The sequence below is a fragment of the Lontra canadensis genome, unplaced genomic scaffold (genome assembly GCF_010015895.1).
Source record: "Lontra canadensis isolate GAN:19392208 unplaced genomic scaffold, GSC_riverotter_1.0 scaffold60, whole genome shotgun sequence".
In the NCBI taxonomy this organism is placed as follows: Eukaryota; Metazoa; Chordata; class Mammalia; order Carnivora; family Mustelidae; genus Lontra; species Lontra canadensis.
The window spans coordinates 9627081-9654958 of record NW_022631054.1 but is presented as its reverse complement, the minus strand read 5'-3'; the positions used below and the strand labels follow the sequence as shown (position 1 = coordinate 9654958).

Genomic DNA, 27878 nt, shown 5'->3' with positions numbered 1-27878 from the left:
TTGGAAGACAGTATTGCAAGGACCAAGTTGTCAGCAATGCCCAGAGGCCAGCCTTGCCTTACGCTTCTAACTGGTCTGAAGACGGAGCCAGCATTAAGAGTGCTTGACTCATCCCATTCTTCCTTAGAGAAATCTAGGCCATTCTCTTCTTGCCTTTACTCCTCAACTCTTCTTCTTTTTTGGCAATATCTAGGCTCTTGATCTTTTAGTATTTCTTCTTTCTCTAGCTCTTGATGCTTCCTCCTCCTGCTGCTACAGGTTGCCCCTGATAACCATCCTTTTGGTCAAGCTGTGGCCTGGCTCTGGGGAGAGCAGCACCCTTGGGGAGGTACAGCATACCTAAACCGACAAGCCCAAGCACCTGTGTCACTTGCCTCTGCCTAGTTTTGGTTTGCCTCTCCACCTGCTCCCTTAGCTACTTCCTCTTTCCTGGTTACCAGCATAGTCTTTGGACTAAACTTTGTGCCCTCCCCACTGGCTTTCATACTTAGTTATTGTCTCGTTGCCCAGAGAGATCCAACCTGCGTTTGTGAAGCCACAGTCCTGGAGATACGTACCAGACCGAGCCTGGAAATATTCCAGCACTTGGAATTTTCCCGACTCTGCCCTGCCACTGGCCATACCATCCTCTCTTTATCTCAGTGCCTCACCAGGTGCTGTAAGGATCTTGATGCAGATTGTAGCTTTAAGCTCCTCTAGGTTCTGCAATCACTGGGTGATGTCAGTGAACCTCAGAGGTTTGGCAGTGAGAGATAATGGATAAGGAGTATCCTAATTGGCATAGGGGGAAATCAGACACTGCAGCGTTATAAGACAGCTCAGGTTGACACAGCTGCTGGCTGGTGGCTGGCCCCCAGAAGCAGTTGTTTCCTGAAATATCCCTGGCCTGGGTGACATTGTCCATTAATGTTCCCAGGGGTGCAGCCCTGCCTCCTGAGAGCAGTTCACGTGGGCCCAATGTTTCCCCCTCTGTCTCCTTCCTTGGTCTGTGAGCTTCTTGAGGGCATGGGCTGGGCTTATCCTGTTTCTTCTCTTCACTCCCCAATTCTCTCTCATTCCTTGATAGTGACATGCCTGCTCATCAGAGTTTGGTTCAGTCTTACAGAGTCCCCCTTTGATGGTCCTTCTTCATGTGCCGTGGGTGTGTAAACCTTATTTCCTGTCCTTTTCCTCCATGATTGGGCCAAGTCAGTGCTCTCCTCCTGGCCCCATTCCCCACCTTGCTCCTCGTATCCCCCATGTCCTTAGTCCATGCTCTGCTCTGATCCTGCCATCTACCAAGACCTGGGCAGTCTCCTCTCTGCACCCTGCCTGCAAGCTTCTTTTGGGAGATTAAGTTCTGATTTTAAATGATGGGAAATAAGAATGTGACTACAATACATTTGCATTTATTTCTACTGTTTTATTTGCATTTATGTTGGTGTCACTTTTTTCCTTTTCTTTCTTGGCCTTTTCAAAATTTAGGGGTTTTCCCCTTTACTGGTTTATAAGGTATACATACTCTTTCTTTTTTAATAGTTATCCTCAAAAGTTTAAGAAGCATATTTAACTTAGAGTCCAAAACAAATCAATACCTTTACCTTCTTGCAAAACAATACAAGACTTAGAATGCTTTAGCTTTGATCCCCCTGGTTAAATGCTCAGTATTTTAGTTCTGTCTTGGTATTGTGATCCACAATTTAGACATTGTTAGTATTGTTTTATACAATTGTCAGACTTCCCTCTGGAATAATTTTTCTTCCTGACATACATTCTGTGACAGTTCCTTTAATGAGGTTGGTGACAAATTCTGGTTTTGTTTGTAAAATTTTTTTTTTCTTGTGTTTCACCAGTTACATAACTCCAGGGGACAGTTATTACCTCTTGGCACTTTGAAGACTCTATTTCAGAATTTCTATGTGGTTTACACTGCTGCTCTTGGGAAGTCAGATATCTGTTGAATTGTTACTCCTTTAAACGCAGTCTCTCTGTTCTCTGGCTGCTTTTAACAACTCTGTCTTTGGTTTTCTGCAGACTAGGTATAGATTTCTTTTTATTTATCCAGCTTGAGCTCCCCTGGGCTTCCTGGACCTCATGATTGGCATCTGTCATCAATTCAGAAAAACTTTCAGCTATTCTTTATCATAATGTCTCCTCTCCTCATTCTCTCTTTCTCAAACTTCAGTTAGACATAAGCTGGGTTATCCCATCCCATCTTCTTTGTTTCTTATTACACCTTGGTCCCTTTGGGCTACAGTCTGGGTAATTTCTTCATTCCTTCAGTTCACGAAGTCTCCTTTCAGAGACCTCTAACCCATTGTTCAGTCTGTCCATTGAGTCTAATTTGCAACCTATAGTTTTCATTTCTAGGAGTGTTTTTGGCTCTTTTTCTAAATCTACCTAGTCAATTTTGGAAAACTCTTATTTTGTCTTATTTCCAAGTTTCTATTTCTTTAAATATATTAAATATTCTTATTTTAATAATCCTACTATCCACAGTCTTTGTTGATTTTATTCTGTAGATTGATGTTTTTGTCATTTTTCACTCGTGGTGATTTATTTCCTCCTGTATTTAGTGATTTTTTGATTGTGAGTTCATGTTCCTTAGAAAGTTATCTATAGGAATTATTTGACAACCGGGTTTAAAATGTATTCTTCCTTAGCAAATCTGCATTTGCTTCTGCTTGGGACCTGGACACACTGCCAGTGAAACGAAATCTTCAGCCAAGGTTGCTTTGAGCCACAAATTAACTGTAAATTCTGGACTTAAACCTGCCCGAGTATGGACTTTTGGTTAGACGTTCTCAGGGAGAGATCTTTTCTCTTGTTTCTTCTTTCCTTCATCCAGAGCCAAGAATGATAGATAGTTATCTCACCTATCTCCCTCTGTAAGGTAGGTTTCCTCCTCTAGTTAGCATATACTTTTCCAATTCATTCTGTATTGATCTGACTCCATTTCTTCCTTCTTCGTTCCTTCCCTTCCTTCCTTTTCCTATCTACATATTCACCAACACTTATAGGGTTTGTTGATGTTGTTGTTATTATTTGATAATAGTGACCATAATGGGCATGAAGTAGTACCTCACTGTGGTTTCAATCTGCATATTTCTGTGGTGCTTGGGTGGCTCAGTTGGTTAAGCATCTGACTTGATTTCGGCTCCAGGTCATGATCGCAGGGTCATGAGATCGAGCCCTGTTCTGGACTCCGTGCTGGGCATAGAGCCTGCTTAAGATTCTCTCTCTCCCTCTGCTCCTCCCCTTCTGCTTGTGCACATGTGTGCACACGCATGTGCATTCTTTCTCAAAACAAACAAAAACTGCATATTTCTATTGAGTATCTTTTCATATGCTCATTAGACATTTGTGTATTTTCTTTGGATAAGTGTCTGTGCAAGTCTTCTGTTCATCAAAAATTTCTTTTTGGTTGTTGGCGAGTTGTAGGAGTTTTTTATTTATTCCGGATCTCAGTTGCTTATCAGATATATGACTTGCAAATATTTTTCTCCCATTGTATGGATTGTTTTTTCACTCTTACTGAAAGTGTTCTTTGATACATGAAAGTTTTAAATTTTGATGTAGTCCAGTTTATTTTCCTTTTGTTGCCTGTGCTTTTGATGTCATTTCTAAGAAATCATTACCATATCCAAAGTCATAAAAGCTTTTTTCCTTTATTTCTTCTATGAGTTTTATAGTTTTAGCTCTGACATTTAGGTCCTTGGTCTATTTTAAGTTAATTTTTGTATATGATGTAAGGTAAGGGTCCAACTTCATTCTTTTATATGTGGGCATAGTTTTCCCAGCACCATTTGCTAAAAATATTGTCCTTTCCCCATTGAATGATATTGGCACCTATGTTGAAAATCATTTGACAATATATGTGAAGGTTTATTTCTGGGCTCTCTACCCAATTCCATCGGTCTGTATGTCTGTCTTTATGCCAGTACCACACTGTTTTGATTACTATAGCTTTGCAGTAAGTTTTGAAATCAGTAAGTGTGTGAAATTAGAATGTGACACCTCTAATTTTGTTCTTCTTTTCCAAGATTGTTTTTGCTATTTGGGATATCTTGAGATTCCATGTGAATTTTGGAATAGATTTTCTATTTCTGTAAAAAAAAATAATTGAATTGAGATTTTTGACAGGGATTGTACTGTTAGTACAAACATAAGATATTTTCCCATTTATTGATGTCTTAATTTTTTTCAACAACGTTTTATAGTTTTCGATGTATACATTTTTTTGCCGGCATAGTTAAGTTTATTCCTGAGTATTTGTTCTTTTTGATTTATTATAAATGCAATTATTTTCTTAATTCCATTTTTGCTCATTGTTAGTGTATAAAAATGCAACTGATTTTCTGTTGATTTTGTATCCTGCAATTGGGATTTTTGATCTTTTGCATGAAACCTCCCCCATGTTCTTTAGAAGTTTGTAGGATTTTTCCTTTGTTCTCTGGTCTTTGGGAATTTCATTCATGATCCATCTAATTTTAGCCATTGTATTGGCTACAACGTAGATTGAACAGCTTCTTAAAGACTTTCCCTTGTTTTTAGCCCCACCTTCACCCCTACCTCCTGATATACGTGCTTCAGCTAATTCCTGAACCTTGAGGGCGTTCTGTGATGTACATTAGGTTTCTTCTAGATTCCCCACTTCTGGCCTAGGAGTCTCTGAAGTCAGTTACCACTTATCTTTCCGTTTTCCAGCTTTCAAAATTTTGTGTCTCTTTCTTTGTTTTCTTTGATCTGCTGGTTTATTTATGTCATTTTAGTAGGTTTCTAATTAGCCATCTTTATTTGGAAGTTCTAATTATATGGTTTTAATAATTGAAAAACATGTAGGTGTGTCTATTAGACCTGTTAGTTAATTGTTCTGTGAATGAAAACTTAATATAAATGCTGCTAAATATAAAATAGTGGTTTGGGGATGGCAACCTGTCCTGTTCAGATGAAGAATTTTTTTTTAAGATTTATTTGTTTATTTTACAGGGCAGTGGGGGGCAGAGGGAGGAAAACTCAGGCTGAGCCTGGAGACCAACACAGAGGTCTATCTCATGACTCTGAGATCATGATCTGAGCTGAATCAAGAGTTAGATGCTTAACTGACTGAGCTACCCAGGCACCCCCAGATAAAAACTTTTTAAAAACCAACTGAATTGGTCAATCTTATACAACTTGAGGATATATATTTTGAGCTAACTTATCTTGGTGGCCCCATGTTCAAAATTAGAAGTCAGACTTAGGTTCTTCATGATCAAAGCAGACAGTTGGAGTATCTGTCAACTGTTACAAATGAAATCTTCCTTGAGTAAAACTATAGCACACAAATGACCCGATGTTGGGTTTGTTTTTAAATAATCCATATTGATGGGAGAGGAAATAACTGGGGCTATGGATACTGATGAAGCAAGAGTGACAGGAACTGATACTCGTTGAAGTCAGGGAATAGATTCATGGGAATTCATTAGACTTTTCTTCCATTTTTTAAATATGCCTGACAGTTTGAACAATAGTAATAAGAAGAACTTGACTATATCATACAGTATCCTGAGGCGGTCTCAGCTGATTACTTGCTAGGACACTTGGGCATATTTGAAACATTTTTAAAGGGAGGCTTCGCGGTTGTTCACAGGCACATCTACACTTCCCCTGCATCTCCAAGAAGTCAGGTATCTTAATCTTTCTAACACTCACCGTGCTCTTTTTAAAAATTTCTTATTTTATTTTTTTAAAGATTTTATTTATTTATTTGACAGACAGATCACAAGTAGGCAGAGAGAGAGAGGGGGAAGCAGGCTCCCTGCTGAGCAGAGCGCCCGATGTGGGGCTCGATCCCAGGACTCTGAGACCATGACCTGAGCCAAAGGCAGGGGCTTAACCCACTGAGCCACCCAGGCATCCCACATACTGTGCTCTTGTGTCAGTTCTTTAGACCTAACATTGTTACTACTTAGAGTTCCCTCTTGCATCAACTCCTAGACTCTAATGAAAAAGGTACAATTATATATATAATTGTATTGTGTTGTCACAATTATATATATAATTTTGTAATAGCTTAAGAGTCCCAACAAATTACAGAGACTTCCTGTGTGTACTTCAGTCACCTTCTCCCAATGATAACCTCTTAAGTGACCATAGCACATGAGACGACTGATACTGGAAAGACTCAATCCACGGCCAATGGCAGGTTTCCATTCATCAAGGCTTCTAAGCTCTATTCCTGAACGTAAACCACCAGAAAACAATATACTCAAACCACACTGACTTAATTTTCCATGGAAATGCCTTATACTCTCCATCTTTATTGACTGTCCAGATAAGAAATGGATACCTGAAGGGTGTTTTTTAATAGTCTGAAGACATACAGTTAAAGGCTATCAACTGTGTTATTTAACAGCCCTTTCATAAGGATCCATGTGTTAAGTTTCTTACAAAATTTAGAACCAGGGAAAGGTTTGTTTCCCTAGGAAAAAAGCCTCCAAACCTTCTTTTTGCCATAAATGAGGACTATGTAAACTATCGTGTTTCTCTGTTTCTCTTTTTGCCTTGGCTGTCAGAAATTCAGAAGAACTGTAGGATATAATTGCAGTAACTAACTCATTTACTATTTCAATGTCATTCTTTCCCCTTTCCATTTGAATATTTCTAATCTTTCTTTTTGTCTTTATTTTAATTGCACGGGTCTACAATCCCTTATCCTCAATCCTAAAGTGCCAAAAGCTCTAAAAATGTAAGTATTTTAAAATTTATGAAGTTCAGTGTGAATATTCATGTCTCACTACAGAAATACAAATGTGTTTGATTTCAGGACCCTGCCTCAGACTCCTCTAGGGATGTTATGTAATATGCAGTATATAGTACACTCTTTCTAAAATCAGAAAGATTCTGAATTCTAAAACTATAGCTAATGCCAAGGATTTTGGTCCCGCACATGTTTGCATGTGGCAAGTGCCTCATAGATCCTTTGGATAGCAGGTGTACAGCATGCAGAGGTTCCCAGAAGACCATGGGGTAGATGTGACCTGATGCAGGAAGAATCAGGAAAGGCAGCCTTGGAAGACAAAGGGAGACCTCCTTGTGGCTGCCATTGGTTCCTTGATCCCAGTGCTCATCCCCTTTGGCCACTGGTGATATTACCTGTCTCTGGAACATCTTGTGGTCGAAATTTCTTGGTCAGTTTCAGAGCTGCTTCAAGGTCATAGACTTGGGAGCGGGTGAACTTGAGCTCCCTGCGGAGCTCATTAATTTCCTTGATCAGGGAGACATTTTCCTGTAGAAGAGAAGAGAGAATGAGTATGGATGGATGAGTGATCAGTGGGCACAGGGCCTGCCCTGGCCTAGGGCTGAGGGCGTGTGAAACAGACAGGATTGGGCCTGGACCCAGATTCCTCTACTGGGTACGAGTCCTCATCCTAGCTCATGCATCAGCCTCTTTGAGGCACCAGCTGATTTGCCTTCAGGTGGACTCTGGCAACATAAGCTACAGATAGAGTGTACCAGTCCCAAGCAACCAGACCCTTTCCAGCATCAACAACAATGCTTTTCTAAGCATTCCATATGAATTGAATGTGTTATGTACTACAATAATCCTATGAGGAAATTCTATTTTAATCACAATTTTATAGTAGAGGAAACTGAGGCATAAAGAGGTTATGTCACTTGTCCAGATTACATAAACAGCAAGTGGCAGAATGACTGTGACAGTCCGGCTCCAGAGCTCTGAGATCTTAAGTACTGTGCTATATTTTATTCACTTTTCCCCATTTATTTGTTGAACCTACCTTTATATGGTATCTGGTATGGCCCTGGGATACAGACAGAAATGAGAAATGGTTTCTGCCCTCAGCAGCATATTGTTTAGTGAGGAGCACAGAAAATAAATGAATAATGAACATTTGCTATACCCAGTGACAGTTCACTTCTCTTATTTTTGTTTGACAAATATCCATCCATCCATCCATCCATCCATCCATCCATCCAATACTTACTTGAGTACTTACTATGGACCAGGCACTGTGCTAATCCTGAGGAATATAGAAAGTAAGACCTGGCCTCTGCCCTTGAATAGGTGAGGGTTTAGTGGGGGATCTGGGTGTAACTGAGCGTGGTGGTCACCTTGCTGTCATGGAGGGGTGGGGCACAGAGGAAAGGCACTTAGCCCTGCCTGAATGACCAGGGTGGATTCCTAGGAACTGATCCCTGGGCTGAGGCTGCAAGGAGTTACGAAGGAAAGGGGAAAGGGATGTGTGTGAGAGGGGTCACACACAACTGGAACAGCAAGAGAAAGACACAGAAATAAGACATGGCTGGCGTGGGCAGGACTTGCAGCCGTTCTATATCGCCGGACACAAAGTGCGGGGGGCCCATGGTGGGGGCTCTGCACCTGGAACCAAGCAGTCACTTCTGTCTTCCCTTCCCACACCTCAAATCTCTGCCTTCCTTCTCACACTCAGCCTGAGGGCACTGAGGGTGCCTCCGTGGAGGTGTCCCTGTCACCATGGGTCCAGAGAGGGACTGGTTAGTGTATTCTGTGCTTGGCTTGTCCCCAAGCACATGAGACTGCTTCTCATGTGACAGTGCAAAGGAATCACCTAAGGATCCTGTTCAATGTGGCTTCTGACTCAGTCAGCCTGGGGCTGGTCCTGGGATTCTGCATTTTGAACTGGCTCCTCAGAGATGCTGCCGCCAGCATGAGGGCCAGACCTTCCGTGGGGAGCAAAGTCCTCGAGGGTCAGAGTACCAAAGAAAGGGCAAATGCAGGCCGGATCTCCATAAAACAGATCTGTGTTAGGGACCACCACCACTTGGGACACTTCCCATAGTGGAACAGAGAACAGGGTGACCCCAAGCACTATAGTCTGTGAGGCATGACAACCACTTCTCTGTTGGGGGGATATGCCTGCAGAGCCCAAGTGCCTGGAGACATCCTGACATATTCTTTCCCTCCAGAGCCTCTTTATCTGAGCCTGTCAGACACACTTACAGGTTTTTAGTATATCACCTAATTTCAGCATTCATTAAAAAAAATTCTATCGGACGCCATGCCCAATTATTGCTGATCCCTTGTTTTCAGGCTGGGCTTTGTGCTTTTTTCCCTACAAAGTCAGCAGATTTCTCTGGCTGATCTTTTACTCTTGTAAGCAACCCAGGCCTTAGTGATGAATCTCCCACATTTCCTTTCCAGATGCTCTCCAACAAAACTCGCTACCAGTTTCCTCCCCTGGAACCTTCCTCCACTGCTGACTTTCTATTGTGATGTGCTCAATTAAATATGTATGTGTTTGGTTCTAAGACCTTGGACTCTGCCTTGCGTGTAAGAGGCGCTCGATAAATATTTGTGGGATGGGTAGCAAATGAATAACGAATGCAGCAGATATCAAGGTGAAGTCGAGATTTTTCCTAACAAGGAAATTACAAACTAGGGGGTAAAGGTTGGACCGGGGAGACCAGCAGAAGAGAGATTTAGGGGAGATTCAGGGAACTGGGGCAAACCTGCTCTGGCTCAGGGGCTCGTTCCACTCCCCTCTTCATGGGTGTCACTTAGCGTCCCTTCGCTTGCCTCCTTCAATAAAGTAACAATAACCAGAATGAAGATTAGAGACCGCTGAAGGTACCATTTGGCCTGCCTTCTCCAGCTGTATCTTAAGGTACTCCTTGCTCATCTCCATCCATTCTGTCACTAAGTCCTATCAATTTTGTGCCTCCCCTGGATCTCGTGTTCACCTTCCTGCTGTGATTCCCAACCAGCTCTCAGCCTCTCTCCGCTTTACTACCACGATGACCCCAGGCGGAGTACTTGCCCTGGTGTCTCCCCATCCCTCTGCCCTTGAAAACCCTGCTACCATGGTTGGGGCTTCTGGCTCCTGGTACTTTTTGATGTGACTGCCTGCTTCGGACACCTCCATGACACCTGCCACCTAAATGGGCCTCCAGATGTGACCCAGTCCCTATTAGAGTGTGATCAAGACCCATGACTTGATGCGACCCAGTTCCCGGTTCTGTTCATTCATTTGTTCATTCATTCATTCACTTACTCATGCATAAAAATCACCTAAGAACCAGTTCCTGGAAGCCTACTATGCACTGGTCATTGTGGCGATCACAGGAGGTCCAGCTTGGATCCAGTGCTTAGAGATGCCATGGGAGTCTGAAGAGCGACACTCACCCAGTGTGAGAAAGGCTCCCTGGGGAGGTGGGGGGCAGGGAAGAGTGTTTCAGGCCTGCAGGATTTGAGGCACGAAATGATGATGACGACGACGACAATAAGAGTAATCATAACTTCAGGCGACAATAAGAGTAATCATAACTTCAGGCGCTGCTTGGATCCCTGCAGCACATCAAACATTTTGTATACAGTAACTCATTTAAACCCCACAAGCACCTTATGACATAAGAAGTTATTATTAGACTCATTTCCATTTGAGCAAACTGAGGCCATGGCAGCACACAGTGGTAGAGCTGGGATTTGAATCTAGCTGCATCGGCCTCTAGGACCATTGCCTCCCAGAGTCTACTTTCCATCTCTCATTGACGTCACCCCATTCTAACACCTCACATAGTATGTGGTCAGCCATGGAAGTCCCCTAAATGTACAAGTTTGGTTCCTTAAACAGCGCTTTCTCGCGTGGTCTGTGTTCTCAGGAGTCCAGAGGTCACACTGAGGTCAGCTGTATATGCTTTTGGGTAGCTGTGTGAGCTTAACATGTGGACGTGACAGGTTTGCTGATCTTCGGTTCCTGGTCCCTCCTCAGTCAACACCACCTTCAAAAGCCCCTCCAGTCCTCCAGTACCCCCCACCCCCCCAGCTCCTCTGCTGCAGCAAAAAATGTGGCCTGGGGTCCATCAAGTGTCAGGTTTTGGGGTATGTATGACCAGCTGGGAGAATGCTAAAGTCCATTTCTATAGAAAACCTTCTAAACAAAGGGGCTACACTCCGCTGTCCAGGACTGCCTTTGGTGGAGGGGCGGGGACTGACCCAGACAGAGCCTTCAGCCCAGAAGCGAGAAGGAAGGGAATGCCTATAGCACCCCCTACCGGTCTTCCCTATGTTGACACCTTAAAGAATATGGCCGCGCCTGGCAGTGTGGGAAGTGCAGGCAGCATGCTGGGAGCCCTCAGTCCTTGGCGTCTCTCCAGAACCCACCACCGCTGGTGGGATCGCCATCGCCTAAATGCATGGACGAGGCATCTCTCTGCTCCTCTCTTAACCCTTCTCTCACATCCGACCTGACGTTTCATCATTTCTATGCTGAATTGTATTTTGATATCACAACTTAGCCCCTTCCAAGGCCTTCTCCTCTCCCCTTAATAGGCAGCCATCTTCTCATGGGGGTTTCCGCCACCCACCTTTCCACCCCTGCCAACTGAGGTGATCGTTTCAACAGAAAACACCCCTCCCTGCTTCAACCTTGGGTGGCACCTGCTTCTAAGAGGACCATTATGCTTCTTGGTGTGGCCAGGAAAGCTCTGGCAAGGGACCCTAAGCTACTTGCTTTCCAGCGGGCTTTGTTCTCCTTGTCCCTGGAATTCTGTGATGAAGGTCTGTGGACTCCTGGGCCCCCAAATACCACAGACACCTCGCTCTTCTCTGCAGGCCCGTTCTCAGGTGTTCTCTCTGCCCGAAAGTCTCTTCCTCCACTTGCTCCCTGACCACCTCTACTCCCTTTTGAGGCCCAGCTTGAGGGCCTCTTCTGGGCCCTGAAGGCCGCCCCTCCGACAGGCCCACGGCACTGGATACACTGTCCTGAGCAGGGATTGTCTGTATCTGGTTTAAGTTTCCTACCAGGAACTGTGGAGGGTAGGCATACTATCCCATTCATCTCAGAATATTCCACGGCCTGGCAAGGAGCTTGGCTTGCAAGAAGCCCTCAGAATTGTGCCCTGAATGAATAAAATGTGTTGCCCTAGTTGTTTGTATTCAAAGCGGCTCTTACCTTCCTCTCTGCAAGCATGCCAGAGAGCCAGTGCAGAGGCCCTGAGCTCCTGTCTCAACATATAAATGAGACAGTGACCTCATTTTCTGGGGTTCTGCCCTGACCTTCCTTGCTTTTTTGGACTGAAGTGCCAGGGCCTTGGCACCCAAGGACGCAGAGCAAGGTGGCCGGCAAGGTGGGGGTGGGGGGTGGTGGTGGGAGGAGGGAGAAGGGCTGGCCACCTGCTGGGGAGTCTGGGACATGTCTGGTCACCCTCCCCCCCCCCACCCCAATCACGTCCACAGTCCACAGGCAGCCCTGGTCCTTGCTGGGATGTCCTTCCAAGCTCTTCCATTGACTTTTGCCTTGGTTGGTGAGTAGGTCTTTTGGTGAGAGGACCAGAAGGGAGAGGGCATTTGGGAGCACCTGTCCTGTCCCAGCCATGGCCTCGTGCTTTATGGTGGTTAATCTCATTCAGTTCCCATGGTAACTCGCTGAGGTAGATACTTTCTTCCCCATCTTACAGAAAGAGAAGAAGGCCCCTGGAGAAGAGAAGGAATTTCCCCCAGTTCTCCCAGGAAATGTGGCTGGTGCAGGATAACCCAGGTTTAGACAGACTCTCATTTCTGCTGCCCTGGCACCTTGCCAGGTCCTAGCCTGTTCCCTCTCCTTCAGCTGAATAGCAAAGAAGGAAACCACTTTTATAACTGAAAACCGTGCTTTAAAAGTTTTTCTTCCTTTTTCTCTCACTTCCTTTCTTTTCTCTTCTTTCCCTCTCCCGCCCTCCTTTCCTTTCTTCCAAACCAAATCTGATACCTGAGCCTACTGTAAGCAAGGCATTACCCAGGTGAAGGGGTAGGGCCCCAGAACCCTGCCTCTCGGCTCCACTCTGAGGAAACATTTACGGATCCACTGGGTGCCACAGCACACAGATTTGCAAAGCTGCTCAAGAAAGCACTGTTCCAGGGATTTCCCCTGGATGACTGCTCCCTCTGCCAGCCATCAGGCAGGGGCAGGGCAGGGCTGGGCAGGAGCCCTGCTTGTGTCTCCTTGCTCCCTCCACCCTCTCACCCTGCCTAGCAGACGTGGCCAGGAGCCCTCTGGGGTCCCAGGGAGCAAAAGAAGACCTGTGCCTGTCCTGAGTGGCCTCATGCTGATGCTTGTACCATTGGGCTAGCCTGTGGTCTTTCCATTCCCTTTCCTTCTTCTCCTACGACTGACGTTTGCTTTCACCAAATCCATTTGGCATGGAGAGGGGCACCCCAACCCTGGAGGGTCCTTCAGGCCTGTGCACTGGTGGCAGGACACAGGTGAAGGCTCAGCAACATCCCCAAATGCCCACTGCTCCTATAGTGGTCCTGGTCCCACTGCCCAGCCCACTGCATTCCAGAACCCAGTGGGGGCTCGGTGCCTGGGGGCCTTGAGATCTTAGCCAGGCTCTGTGTCTCTGCTGTTGGTACCCAAACAGTCCCATCAATGGAATGCACTCCTCTCTCTGGGTTTCGACTGCTTTGGTGGCCCAGGAGAAAGGCAGTGGTTTGACAGGGTGGGGTGATTTGAGGCAGGGGCCCCGCTGTAGGATGGGGCCAGAGACCCGCCACGCCTGGGTCTGGCCTGAATCGGGATGCGCTCTGCTCACCTAGGCAGAGACTGGCTGAGCTGGGAACTGGTTTGTTTCAACCCAGCTGCAGCCCCTCCCCATCCTAGTATTTCAATTATGGCGTTAAAGAAATATAAATATAAAAAGGTATGCACCTTATAAATACGATGTTCTCTTTTGATATTAAATCATGTTAATTGCCTCAGACGATACTGATACTCAGGCAGAAATCTGGCAGCAGAATCCTGCCTAGCAGTCCTGATAATGTGTGTAAGTGGGGGCGGCGGGAATGGGGTCAGCGTTTTCTGCACAGCCGGGTGAGGGATCGGGAGGTGGGTGTGGATAGCTCATTAAATCAGAGTAGGGCCAGCACTATCGTGGGTGTGGTTGGCTCTGGACCCGAGAGATAAGGGAAGGGACCTGAGGCACCAGAAAAGGCAGATGAAGCGGGTGGAGAAGGGGTGTGCTCAGAGGGAACCTGCTACTGGGGATCACGTGATTCAGGTAGCAGAATGAAAAGCAGCAAAACAAATTAAGGTGAAATAAGAGTGGGAAACCAGAGAAAAGAGGAGAGCTTGACGTGGGAGAGCTAAAATCCTGTGGCTGCAGGGCCAGAGGAGGGGCGAGGAGACGGGGAGGCGGGACTCTGGAGGGCCTTGGATAAAGAAGGGCAGAAACAGGTAAGGATGCCTGTGGAGTAGGGCTGGGGTTAGAAAGGAATGGGCACTGACGGGGCCAGGGTGGTCAAGGGAACACCTACAAAAACCTGGAGGGGCTCTGGGCCTTGGCCTCAGCCAGGTCAAGCTTGGGGAAGGTAGAGGAGAGGAGTCAAAGAGAAAGCGGTAGAGAGAGCTAGTGGCCCCTGGCCATTTGAGAAGCGGTCGTACCTGCATGATGCGGACGTAATCTGTGCGGTGCAGCTCACTCTCCTTGACCACCTTCTTCTTGAGAGTGGCCAGGTTTCTCTCCAGGTGCTCCCGCTGACGGGCATACTCCTGCTGCAGGTCTGTGTTCAGCCCCGCGATCTCCACCTGTTGGGGGGGGTGGGCAGAAGGGCTTCTCAGGGAGGCAGCGGGGAGCCGGGAGAGCAGGTGAGCATGGGAAAGGGGAGCAGGGCTCACCATGTCTGCCCGCTGCACGTACTTCTCAAAGAGAGCTCGGACCTTCTCCTTCAGGAGCCGGGGTTCCTGGATGTACGCCACGCAGTTGTGAAGGTCTGTCTTAAACCTTCTGACCAGCGCCTCCAAGTCCCGCTCCTGCAACCATAGGCATGTACTTCTGGCATCCCCAGGGGCTCTCCAGGGGACAGGCAGATGGCAGCAGGAGGATGAGACACACCGCCTCTGGGGCTCATGGTTGGCTGCCGGGACACAGAGACTTAGCGGGGCTCACAGGCCAGAGGCAGAGAGAGGTACTAATACTCATAAGCACCTGCCCGAAGAGCTTCAGCTTTAAAAGTCCACCCAGAAGATTCCTTCATTGGCTCTAGACTCCCTTCAGGACCACACACCTTAAAAGATGAAAGGAAGCCCTAGTGGTCCCACTACTCCTTTCTGAGCCAAGATGGATAGTATCGCTTCTCCCTTGCAGGTCTCTGGACCATCGCTTCCCTGTCCCCCCTTCTGAGCTCGCCCAGGGAGCATCCTTCTGACAGGAGCACTGTTGTGAGAGGGTAGCAAAAACATGACCAAACTGGGCAGATTGGTTGCGTCTGCACAGTTGGGCCAGAGGCTTGCTCTTCCATCCTGCCTTCTCTGATACCCAGCCTCCCGTTCCCCTGACCTGGAGGGTCTCTCCTGCCTCCTGCTCCTGTAGCCCTTTGTTCATCTATCAGAACCTTTCACAGAGCATCAGGATTGCTCTGCACACATCATAGATCACCCAGCCACCTGGCGGGATCTGCGTCCTTTCATGGTGGTGGCTCGCAGCTTCTCTTCTGACCCAGTACAGAGTCAGTGCTTAATGTGGGGAATGGAAAAAGTCAGTCCGATGAACCAAACATGGGGGGCCCTGTGCTAGGGGGTGGGGGCGCAGCCAAGTCCTGGCCCAGGAGCAGAAGACGTGGTTCCCAGTGCTGGCTCTGGGTACACTGCCTGGTTATGGGTGCCTTAACCTTCTAATCCCTCTGGCCTTATGTAATTACCTAAAGAGACCGGAATAAACAATTTCTGAAGCTCTCTTTGCTTCAGTATGTTTTTGTTTTGTTTTAGATAGTCAAAACCTTTTCCCACTGCCTACAGATGACATCTCTGAGCATATTCCTTCCCAGGCCAAACAAGCCAATGCCGCAAGTGCCCTTATGATGCTTGGCTTCCCATCCCCTTGAGCACTTTACCCAAAGTCCTCCTAGTCTCAGATGGATGCAGTCACGTGCATTTGCATGGGCATGAAACCAGGCAGGGCTGTGAGCAAGGGGAGAACGAGTTAAAATGGGAATGTATCTTAGCAATGGGCTGGCACTGTCTCTTGGAAGCCAGCTGCCCGCTGCAGACAGGTGCCAGATTCTAAAGCCCAGATCTGCCAGACTCCGAAATCCTCACACCTTCTGTCTCTCTCTGTGCATCTCCTGATCGGTGGCTCTTAGTTTCTGCCACAGTTCTGCGATGTTCAGCTCCAGCTGCGTGTTCTGCTTATGGAAACGCTCCAGTTCTGCTTCCATCTACAGAAAACAAGGGGGGAAAGTCAAGAAATAAGAAAGGCTACCAGGGTATCTCTTTTCTAGCTCCCACCTTTGTCCTCTGCAATGAAACCTTTCTTCTCCACTGCCCACACCCCGACTTTTTTTTTTTTTTTTTTTTAAGATAGAGAGACAGAGCAGGGACACACGGGACAGTGTTGGTGGGAGGGGAAGAGGGAGAGAGAGAGAGAGAGAGAGAATCTCAAGGGGGTTCCATGCCTGGTGCAGAGCCTGATGAGGGACTGGATCCCAAGACCTTGAGATCAAGACCTGAGTTGAAATCTAGAGTCGGGTGCTTAACTAACTGAACCACCCAGGTGCCCCCAAAAGCTTTCTTCTTAACTCCTTGCCATCCCCAAAGCCCCTGCCCCTTGGCGGATATGTTGAGGCAGACCATGTGTTTTTATAACCAGGCTCTGAATTTTTCTGTCTTCATTTCCCCGTTCCTTCAGTCATGCTAATTAACCTTCTTTTCTTGAATTCTCTATTACTTGGTGGCTTTCAAGTGCCGGAACCTGGAACCTGAGGCAGGGTTCTGCAGAGAAGCACTCTCCTTGCCTACTTTGTGAAATCGTGTGAGTGAATCCTGACCCTTTGGAGCCCCAAGACATCAGAGTTGATCCCAAAGCAGAAAGTTGTAAGGGACCAGCAGGTAGGTATTCCCCAGTTGAAGGAACCTCCACCTGTCATTCTGTTAAAAAGTACAACTGAGGAGAATGTCTCGTCTTCGAAAGAAAAGGAGGAAACTACTAATGAGCTTCTGTAAGATTTTTTTTTACTCATTATTGCATTTGTATTAATTAGGGACATGAGAATGACAATTGGAACTGGTTTAGGATGAGACCAGGTGTATGCAAGCTCTCAGTTGATCTAATCTCTGCCAAAAGCAAAGGGGTGATGTTTGATTGATGCCCCAAATCTGGTGGACACCAGTATTCCTATTAATAGAGAGGTTTGCTATTTTGGGGAGATGGGCTAGTTCACTGGGTCTTTTTTTTTATGGCTGGATGGAGTAGTTCTTCTAGTCTATCCCAGGCCCTATGGTCAGATTTGAAAGCTCCTGATCATATTCTGGGGTACCAGGAAGCCCGAGTGAGCCACATCTGTGTTCTGGACACAAAGGGGCAGCTTGTAGAACGTTCTCGTCAGGACTGGAAGCAGTCTGTATAGACAGAAGAGCCCTCTTACCCGATTGTCTGGCAGGAAGGCAGCACTCAGTAGACACGCATCTGAATGAATGAGTGCATGGCAAATGTCCAAGGCAAAGGGAAGCCCCTGTGAGGGAGGAGAGGGGCGCTTGAAGCAACCTGCCTTCCAGGAGAGGAGTGGAAAGATAAACGTGTGGTGTTGGCGGGGCTCTGTCCGCCCATCTGTGGAGGACACAGCAGGTGTGGGGCTGTGCGCAGCTCAAGAAAGGATGTGTCTACCGGAGAGTGGTGGCCAGTCATGACAGGCCTGGGGAGACAGAACCGATGAAGAGGGAGTTTTCAAGAGGCTGTAGGTCTAGAGGGCTAGAAGGGCAGGTCCAGGGAGAAAGCACCCTCTGCATGAACAGGGAGGCTCAATCAGGTTTTGTGAGACAAATAGGTATGGGAGGTCAGAGTGGAGAAGGAGAACTCCAGGCCGAGAGGGAGGACTGGAGGCGTGCATCTCTGTAGGCTACAGGTGTTGGGGTGTGGTGTGGAGGTGAGGGGGCCGCAGGAGGGGTGCAGGTGAGGAAGGGCTATGGGGGCCGGAGAGGTCAGCTGAGCTGGGTCATATGGGCCCAATGCAGAAGTCCTACTGGAGAGAGCAAGACTGGAGCCAGGTGGACCAGTCAGGAGGCAACACAAGGATGCCCAGACCAAGGGACCGGTGGCTGGAAGAGAGAACGGGGCTTCCCCAAGGTCATGTCGGTGTGCCTACAGCTGGCTGTGCCTCTTTCTCTGTAGTCTTGAAGCCAGTAATGACAGATTAGGTTAGAAAGGAAGTAATACAGGCAAAGCATCAAAACCTGCTGAGAACAGAAATTACCTATTTCATAGAGAAATTGTGAAATATGCTGAATTTGAATCGCTGGCTGGACAGCTAGTATGTGGGAACAAGCACCCTCTTCCTGGGGAGGAAATCCCATCTACTTTTCCATGTGTTACTCCTCACACTCAGTGACTCTCAGTTGGGGGGAAGGAAAGAGGCATTTTACCCCCTGGGGGACATCTGGCAACATCTGGAGACATTTTTGGTTGTCACATCTGGGGGTAGGGGAGGGTGGCCACTGGCATCTAGTAGGTAGGCCCCAGGGATGTTGCTAAGTGCCTTAGTGTGGGGCAGCTCCCCATAACAAAAGATTATCCCCATAACAAAAGATTAGCCACCCTAAAACATGAAAATGCTGAGGTTTAGAAACCCCCACAGTCGCACTCGATGGGTGAACAAGAGTGTGAAGTACAACCACAAGGGTCTGGACACTCTCTCCCTAGGATCATCAAAGAGAAGCTGGAGAATTCTCTATGCCAGGAGAGACGCCCATCAAGGAAGTATGAGATTTTCATTCACAGAGGTCTCAGCTCCACAAACAAGCCTGAGTTGTAGGAAAAGGAACTTCATGGGAGATGCGCAGTGGATGGGCCCAAGAGGTCTGTGACTCCCCAGAGGGAGGCCCCAAAATCAGGATCCCCCCCCCCAGCCTCCAGGTGGTGGAATCGTGCCCAAACATCAGTCCTGGTGGCAGCTGGCACTGGGGGTCGGGGTAGGAGGGGCCCTGCTGGGATCACCCTCAGCGTGCAGAGATACCGTGCTGGGAATCAATGCATGGGTAGCCCAGTTACCAAAGGCAAAGGGAATAATCCTTCCAGTGTGCTGGGGTGGAAAGTAAGTGACCCCACTGTAAGTCTCCCTGAGAATGAGAAGGGGAAACGGGACAGTGATTTCGGGGGGCTGCAGTACAGTCACTTTCCAGGCAAGTGGGACATCCCCTCTTTTTCGGACTGCCATTTCTGCACCCGGAAGTCACTCAAGAATGGCAGGAGGCCCAGATGAGACAGCTCTGTGGTCAGCTGGGGACATCCTCCCCTTTCCCAGAGGCCAGGGAGAAAGTCCCTGCCACGAAGACATACCCTCTCCGAACACTCTAGCCCTGGACTGATCCCAGCACCCCACTTCTTTCCTGGGTCTCCTGCAGACCCACCATAGCTCTTGGATCCAGTTCCACTGAGGCTATGGACTCTCTCTGACATACTCGCATCCTTGCTCAGTACAATCCTCGAAGATGGGTGGGGAGCAGAACTGTCAGAGACTTTGGGCTGGTGATGGAGAGGGGTGGCACCTGGATCGCGCAGGGCCCCACTCGCCAGTGGTTCTATTCCAGGTGGAAGGGGACACCCCTGGGGGTTTGCTGTGGCCTCTGTGTGGAGACTAGACTGGAGGCTGGAGTCAAGTCCAGATGAAAGATGACAGAGGCCTGGACCCGCGGGAGGCAGGAGAGAGGAAGGAGGCCTGGGTTGGAGCTATCTCTGGTGACTGGATACAGCAGTTGGGGGAAGGGAAGGATTGAGAAGACTCTATGCTTATACCTTGAGCGCCTGGGGGGATTGTGGTACCATTTACTAAGAGGAAACAGGAGGAAGGCGAAGTCAGGAATTCAGGCTTTAAAAAAAAATTTTTTTTTAAGATTTTATTTATTTAGTTGAGAGAGAGAGACACAGGGAGAGAGGGAACACAAGCAGGGGGAGTGGGAAAGGGAGAAGCAGGCTTCCCGCTGAGCAGAGAACCTGATGTGGGGGCTCTATCCCAGGACCCTGAGATCACAAACCAAGCCAAAGGCAGATACCTAATGACTGAACCACCCAGGTACCCCTCAGGGTCTTTTTTTTTTTTTTTTTTAAAGATTTATTTATTTAGGGATGCCTGGGAGGCTCAGTAGGTTAAGTCTCTGCCTTTAGCTCAAGTCATGATCTCGGGGTCCTGGGACCAAGCCCTGCAGGCTCCCTGTTCAGCAGGGAGCCTGCTTCCTCCTTTCTCTCTCTGCCTGTCTACTTGGGATCTCTGTCTGTCTCTGTCAAATAAATAAAATCTTTAAGAAAAGAAAGATTTATTTATTTATTTGAGAGAGAAGGGGGGAGAGAAAGCACACACACACGAGTGGGGGAGGGGCAAGGGGGACGGAGAGACAGACAGAGAGAGAAAAGAGAGAATCCCCCGCTTCCCCAGTAGATTCCCTGCTGAGCACAGAGCCTGACCCTGAGATCATGACCCTGAGATCATGACCTCAGCCAAAATCAGAAATCAAGAGGTGGATGCTTAACCAACTGGGCCACCCAGGCGCCGCAGGAATTCAATTTGAGATCAACCATGGACCCTACTGTCAGCTGCAATCTGTTTAAGGAGATGCTATGTCCGGGGCGGAGGGGCGGAAAGGGGACACTTGTCCCTCACTGGACTCTCGGGAGCCCTTGTCCTGTTGATCTTGCTTTTAATCTCTCCTCTCTACCTTCATCCTGTCTGCTTCCCAGAACACACACTTGAAGCTGCCACTCTCCTCTCAAGAGCCTTCATGACTTCCCGTTTCTCCTCAGACGAAGTCCAAACACAGCAGCTCTCCCGCCCCCACCAACATTTCCAGATCGAAAAGATGTCGAAGGGGAGGGGTGCGCTTTCCCTGGCGACAGGCTGGTGGCTGAGTACGCACCGCCCTCTGGTGGCCGAAGGCCCCACAGAGCGAGCGCACTGCGGCTTCCGGCAGGGCCCAGGCCCACCCCAGCCTCTGGCCAAAAGCCAAATCGGAAAGCCTTTCACTTCTGCACCACTGACCTCCCAGCGGGACCTTTTCTGGGGCTTCCCCTGCAGTGTGGGGACACACACCCTTGGGGAGTGGGCAGGGCTTGTGAGAAAAGCTTTGTCTCCTTGCTCCTGGCCAGTGTCAGGAAGAGTAGGGGAGGAGACAGGGGCCCACGGCCCAAGCAGCCAGAGTGTCGCAGATGGCTCTCACCTCCTGAATCTGTTCCTTCATCACCTTGATCTCATTCTCTCGCGGTTCTATTTGCTTCTTTAGCTCCTTGATTTTGTAGTCAAGTACAAACTTGAATTTCTCTAGTTCTTGGTTTTTCTTTTTCAGATCATAGATGCGCTTCTCCTGTTGGTGGGATGAGAGAGAAGTGAGAGAGAGAGTAGGACAGAGAGAGAGAGATATGGCACCTCCTTCAGGCAAAGGCCATCAGTCCTGTGCCCTGACTGAGGAGGCCACAGACCGCTCTCCCAGCCGGGGATATGAAGGTTGGCTTCTCTGCTAGGCTGCAGCCCTGACTCTGTGGCTTCTGTGCTAGGACTGCATTCATTTGTTCATTCATTCACTCATTCAAATACAGCTTGGAGAGGACTGTATTTTCCAGAATCTCTCGTCCCACATGCTCTTCTATCTCCAGTGGGACTGTACGCTTTTCTGTCAGAAGCTAAGATCTAATTCTGTTGTCTTGCATCTGGCTCGACCTATGGTTTGCTTGCAACCCAAAGAACACAGCTCGAGTGATGCTGTGTGGCTTCCCACGCTGGCTCAGAAAAGGCCAAGCAGCTCCCACCTGGTTCTCTGGGGACTTGTGCTCTGAGGGAGGTCATCTGCTCTGGAAAAAGTCCCACTACACCAAGCCCATCAGACTGAGGAGGATGATGGTACTCTGGTGGCCAGTCCCAGCTGAGCCCAGCCTCCTAGTGCCCCCCGGCCAAGGGGCTGGACAGGTGCATGAAGAAGCCACGTTGAATACTGGTCTTCCAGCCCCCAACTGTTTGAGTGACCCCTGGTTGAGGCTCAGGAAGGTCCCTACTACTGGGGACAAAGACAGGCCATTGTGTTGTAGCCTGTCCAAATGCCAGACCCACAGAACCGGAGAGCGTAATCAAGCAGTGGCTGTTTGGCACCACCAGGTGTTGGGATAATTTGTTTCACAGCAATAGTAACTGCAAAGCAGATCTGTCCATCCATCAAACAGTTACTGAATGAAGACCTTGTGCTGAGATGCCAGAAATAGGACACCGTCCCTGTCCTTACGGGAGAAGGCACTGGCTGGGAAAGCAGATGTGTCAACAAGAGCAGCCCAGCCCTGTCATGGGTGTAAAAGAGGACGGCTCAGAAGGCGCAGTATATACAGAGGCCATCGAGAATAACCAGGGGGCGTATAAAACAGTGCTTCATGGGACCAGAAGGGAGGAGGCGAGGGGACTGGGGGCCGGCCTGCTGGGTTAAAGGGGGTTCAGAAGGTTAGAGTTGGCAAACTGTGGCCCTTGGGTCAAATCTGACCTGTTTCCAATAAAGTTTTATTGGAACGCGGCCAAGCCCACTCATTTATGTGTGGTCTGTGGCTGATTTTACAATACAGCAGCAGAATTGAGTAGTGTGACAGAGGGGACACTGTATGCAAAGACGAAATATTTACTACCTAGCCCTTTAAAGAAAAATCCTGCTGCCCAAGCTGCAGTGAGGAGTTAACGGCAGAATTTTAGGTGGCAGAGTGACATAGTTACAGAGGATGGTGGCAGGAGCCGGGGTAGGAGGTGGGAAGGAAGGCTGTTGAGCTGGATAGGAGACTGTTGCAATTCCAGGTCAGGAGGCCTTACCCTCTTTATTCCCCTTTGAGAATCTGAAGAGAACTTTGGAGCTTCCCTACCCCAAGGCCCAGACACATACACAAACACTCACGTGCAGAAATTTCATGCAGGCACCATCCCATTCCCCTTAACAGATCCCCTGAGGGACTCCACTTCACAGGTGAGGCTCAGAGACACTGCACAAGGTTCTGTGACCAGTAAATGACAAAACCTGTGCCGGAACCCAATTAACCAGGGCGGAAGCCCAGGGTCTCAACCACCAGAGAATTCTGCCTGCCTGAGGCAGGAATGGTGAGGGGGTGGGCAAGAGGGCCCACAGCCTGGATTTGCTGGGGAGGAGGAGCCAAAACTTTGGTAAGCCTCACAAAATGTGATGTGTCTGTCTTCTAAGTGTTTTGTAAGAAAGGCATCCTAAAAAGGGATACCAGCTTTTTGGGGCACCCAGTGGTTGTAGGCCAACCACAGGGAGAGGGCAGCGGGATGGGTGAGCTGCCCCCCATCCATGGGCACGGTCATCTGAGGATGCCTGGAGCAGTGGAGAGCAGGGGTCCTGCTGTCGGCTGACTTAGGTTCTTAGCCCAAGTCTGTCGCCTATAGACTATATGACCTTGGGCAAGATACCAACCGCCTGGAACTCAGTTTCCTGAGCTCTACAGTTGGGTCCCTCGCGGCCCTTGGGGTCGCTGGGAGAATACAGTGTGGTGTGTTTACAGCAATCAGCCCAGTGCCAAGGGCACTACAGGTACTTTGCAGACCATCATCCCCCATCAGGTTCCACAAATGTGTTTAAAGTATCCAGGGGCCCTCTCTCCTGAGCTCTGTCCTCATCCCCTGGGTCCATCCAGCTGGTAGTTAAGGGAGGACAGAGAGGAGCCTTCACCTTGTCTTGAATCGTCTCGTCTCTTTCCTGGATTTCCCGCTTGAGGCCCAGGATGTCCTTCTCCAGGGACTTGATGACCCCCTGTAGCTTCACTTGCTCCCCCTTCAGGACCTCAATGTCATTGGTTCGCTCCTCGATCTCCTTCTGCAGGCTGCTGAACTGCGGGTACAAGTGGCAACAACAGAGACCACCAAAGTCTTTGCACTCCCCTCTCTGCCTCCCCAGTGCCTGCCCGCACACAGAGCTCCCCCTCACCAACCTGTGACCCAAACTCCCCACACTTGTGAGCTGAAATTCACATCTAACGCTCAACATTCCTGGGCCTTTAGAAGTGAATTTTTGGAGATTTTGGACAGGTCAGGGATGTCTTGGGCCCCATAAGTGATGTAGCATTCTGTCTGGGAAGATCTAGTCCCAGTCCCCTCTGCGAGGATGGACTGTTGGGGCAAGAAGCTCGGAGACCAGCTCCCCAGGTGGACCCAGAGTTTTCCATGACCATACTAACCTTGGTAGGTGGGGAACTGTGCCCCATCAAGGTCATAGATATTGTAATGGATGAGCCACCTTGGCCATGTCTAAGAAGGGAAGGCGACATTGTCCCTGGATTGACATGCCGTGGAATTTCTAACGGGAAGGAACATGAATTTGCTTTGAAGTTGATTTCTCTAAGACTAAACATTCTACAAGGATCTCTGAACTCTTTGCCCTGCCTTGTAGACTAAGCATCAGTCCTTCTCCCACCCAGAGCTCCCCACACCGAGTACCTAAGGACACCTCCAGGACTTGACCTCACCTCCAGAAGGTCTCATCTCCATTTCTACCAGAGGTTTAACTCTGAAAACTGACTAAATCCTACTGGACCATAAACGAAAGCCGGGGATGTCCATCGGTGTCAGGGCAAACGTCACTAAGTCACTAACCCTGTGAAAAGGATGGAGAAGAGAGAGCCCCAAGGAGGGGTGGGAAGGATGTGCCTGCCTGGTGGGTTGGAGGTATTCTGGGCAATGCAGCCCAGGTCTGTCTAGAACAGCATCATACCTTTTTCCTCATGATGCCCGTTTCTCCTTTGAGCCGCAGGTTTGATTCCTTCTCATCCCGAAGCTTTTTCTCATACTTGGTTTTGATATCTTGGATTTCTCGGTCCTCATCTTCTTCAATCTGTTTCTTGGTTTCTTCGAACTCCCGCAGCTGTTGCCTGACATCCTCCTGTGCCTGGGTCAGAGAAGGGAGAGTGTATGCTCAGGGAGAAGGGACACACGACCCTTTTGCCCTGACAGGGCCCGGGATGAGAGGAGCATATGGGGCCTCTCATGGGGAACAGGAAGGTGGGTGTTATTACAGACATGGGAACAAAGGCCTTGGGTCCCCGGACCTTCCACTGTCCTCCTGTCTGTCCCATCTTCTCTTCTCTACCTACCAGATGAGGCTGCCACTTCCATCACTTCAACAACCACCTTCCCGACATCCTCACGCCTGCCCCAACGCTGGTCTTCACCCTGACACCCACGTTTCCTCTATCTTTTCCTCAATGAATTTGTGACAGTTGGAACTATATTTGTAAAACAACTTGACTGCCTTTCCCAGGAGATGGGAGCTCCTTGAGGGCAGAAACCCGGTCTATCGTGCTCACCACTGCATTCCCGGAGTACAGCCCCCACAGGCACACAGTAGGTCCTTAATCACCACCTGAAGGAGTGCATCTTGAACTCTACCCTCCAGCTCCTTAATCCAGTCCTGACCGTCCCCCAGCACTTTACATTACATTGTCATTGCCTGTTTGTCATGATCCTCCCCTGGCAAGGAAGCTCCTCGCTGGCTGGTGGGGTCACATCCCTTTGCTCCCCACGGGGGACCCCCTGCCCTGTTCCTGGTACACAGAGAGTGAAAGCCTGGAGTCTGGATGCTGGAAAAGTTAACTCCGCCCACCTGGTGGAGTCTGAGAGGATGCCTCCTCTTTGCTTACTGCCCCCCAGGAACTGCGAGTTCTAGAAGAAGTCAGAGGCTACCTGTTTCCCCTCCCATGGCCCCTGGCATGCTCTGAGCAGTACGCAGTACGATCCCTGCAGTGAGTGCTTTGGGGGCTCAGAGAGACAAGATGGTTTTAAGACTGGGCTCAAGAGGAAGGGTGCTCTCTTTCCCCTTCACATGTCACCAGACTCTTGCTAGACAGAAGCCTGGCCCTGAGCACTCCATCTGCAGCCCAGAGTCGCCCGCCAGCCACCGCTCTGGCTCTGATAGGTGTCGTTAAGAAGGAAAGTAAGCCAGCTAGGTTGTCGAGGCCTGCCAGGTGGGAGCTCCCTAGGGAAGTTCTGAGTGGAAATCTTGGACTCAAGAAGAAATGGGTTGTCATCCCTGTGGGGGTCCTGGCAGGAAGGCCAGCCTCTCTCCCCTCAGGGCAGATTCATCCCTGGCCCAACCCCGGAGCCCCCAAAGGCAAAGCTCAGACCAGTTTACTGGAGGTGGACTAACGTTTCTGGGGCTTCTAGGACACCCTCCTCCCCCCATTCCTTGCAGGTTTTGAAAATCACTGATGGGTGAGACACAGTCCCTGCCCTTGAGAAGCACTCCCCCTGCCGCAGGGGGAAAGAGAAGTAAAGGCAGGATGCTACTGGATAGGCCAGTAAGAGCAAAGGGTCTGGGGGCCCTGAGGATGCAGAGGAAGACTGCTTGGCCCCGTGGGAGGGGAGATGGGGGTATCGAAGAACCCTGTAGGAGCTGGTTCTCCTCCCGAGTCTGTGTGGGGATGGACCAGTGGCCGGGGCAAGAGGGATCATCCAGAGCAGAGGCTCAGAGGCTGTGTGGGGATCTTGGCTACTCCAAGTGGTTGGGTGGGAGGGAGCTGGACAGTGGCAGCGAGGACCGGGCAGGGAACATTCCCAGTGCGGCTGTCAGAGCTCAGCCTGCTCTGTGAAGAGACCTCCACCCTCCACCTCTCACCTCCTTTATCCCCCACTGCCTGCTCCCTTCCCTGCTCACTGAAGACTTTTGGGTGCCCACTCAGTTCTTGTGCTGGAACTGGGGGTGGTGACAGAGGGCCCTGTCATGTCCCAGGGTGCTTTGACCTTCGTCTCACCCCGGCCTCAGCCACCCACGCTCAGGTCCACCGCCGGAATGGGGTCACGTCTGCAGCCTGAAAACGCAGGCCCTGCTCTCGGCACTGGTGATCTCCCTGGGGGACCCCGGGTACCTGGCACAGCTCTCCAGCTCACCAAGTCCCTCCCCACCACCAACAACCCTGTCCGGATTCCTCCACTGTCTTCCAGGCTCTCTGGCCCGGCCCTGCTGGCTGCTCACCAGAGGACCTGTGCTGTCTTAAACCCCCAGGCGGGCAGCAGCGTGGCTTCCCGTCTTCCTCACTCCCATTCCTGCCCTCTGAGCCCTGCTGTGGGTGAATGCCGCCCGATTTCAGCCGGAATTCAGGTAAACACCTCAGCTGCATGCTCAGCTACACACATGTCAGTCCTCTTCTCTGTGCCTCCCTCCCTCCTTCCCTTCAAAACTCCTTTCACACCTTCCTGACTCCCCTGCCCCCTCACTTACACGGTGCCATCTGCTGCAATTTCACGCGGAAAAGGCGGCCATCTGGCTCTTCTCCGTTTTCTCTCCATCTTGGGAAACTAGATATTTTGGCAAACCAAACTGCTTGAACATTCTCTGACTTGGCTCTGCCTGTGTGCCTTTGCCTCCTGCATTTCCCTGTCTCCTGTTCATTCTAGCTTCCATTCCCCCCCGGGGCCACCTTAGCTCCTGCAAGTCTCCTCTGACCCCTTCAGAAGGTCTGCGTCCCCCTGCTCTCTCCTGGGCACAACTCTCCAAGGATCCTTCTGTGGGACTGACTCCTTCACATGTCTGAAAAACAGGCCCGGGTCTTTATTTCTCTTGGTCACCCAGCACTCAAGCTGGTAAACCAGTAAGATACCATCTGGGTTTGTTAAATCAGTGAAGGAATGATTTCATCTCAAAAGACACAAGAAGTGGCTAAAGGGATTCAGGCAACCGCCTGTCCCATTGTTCAGAGCCCTTGTTCCTCTCTTTCTCCTACTGGCGTCTCCTAAAAAGGTCTTGCTGGTCCTTAAGGCTTGAAGGTACAATTAGGATAGAACAGCAGATGTGAACTTAGTCTGTCGACAGAATTTCAGTCCCTAAAGCTGGGCACATCCCAGGTCCTTAGGTCCCCTGGTCTAGAGGGCAAGAAATGGTAAAAAAGCAGAACCCAACATCAAATGCACGTGTGCTAAAAGTGGGGGACAGAAG

General features: G+C 49.2%; 1 protein-coding gene across 3 annotated transcripts in view; it reads right to left on the bottom strand.

Moving 5' to 3' along the window:
• Positions 1 to 27878, bottom strand: part of CFAP57 (cilia and flagella associated protein 57) — a 70332-nt gene that overhangs the window by 2767 nt on the left and 39687 nt on the right. For 2 of the 3 annotated variants that reach the window (XM_032877500.1, XM_032877499.1), the window contains exons 16-22: positions 24663 to 24836; positions 23625 to 23783; positions 21135 to 21278; positions 16034 to 16150; positions 14613 to 14747; positions 14379 to 14522; positions 7117 to 7249 (exon numbers count right to left, since the gene is read on the bottom strand). In XM_032877500.1, coding sequence (XP_032733391.1) covers positions 7117 to 7249; positions 14379 to 14522; positions 14613 to 14747; positions 16034 to 16150; positions 21135 to 21278; positions 23625 to 23783; positions 24663 to 24836 — 1006 coding nt within the window. Of the gene's footprint in view, positions 1 to 7116; positions 7250 to 14378; positions 14523 to 14612; positions 14748 to 16033; positions 16151 to 21134; positions 21279 to 23624; positions 23784 to 24662; positions 24837 to 27878 lie in introns of those variants that run through there. The other variant, XM_032877501.1, reaches the window with a different exon arrangement.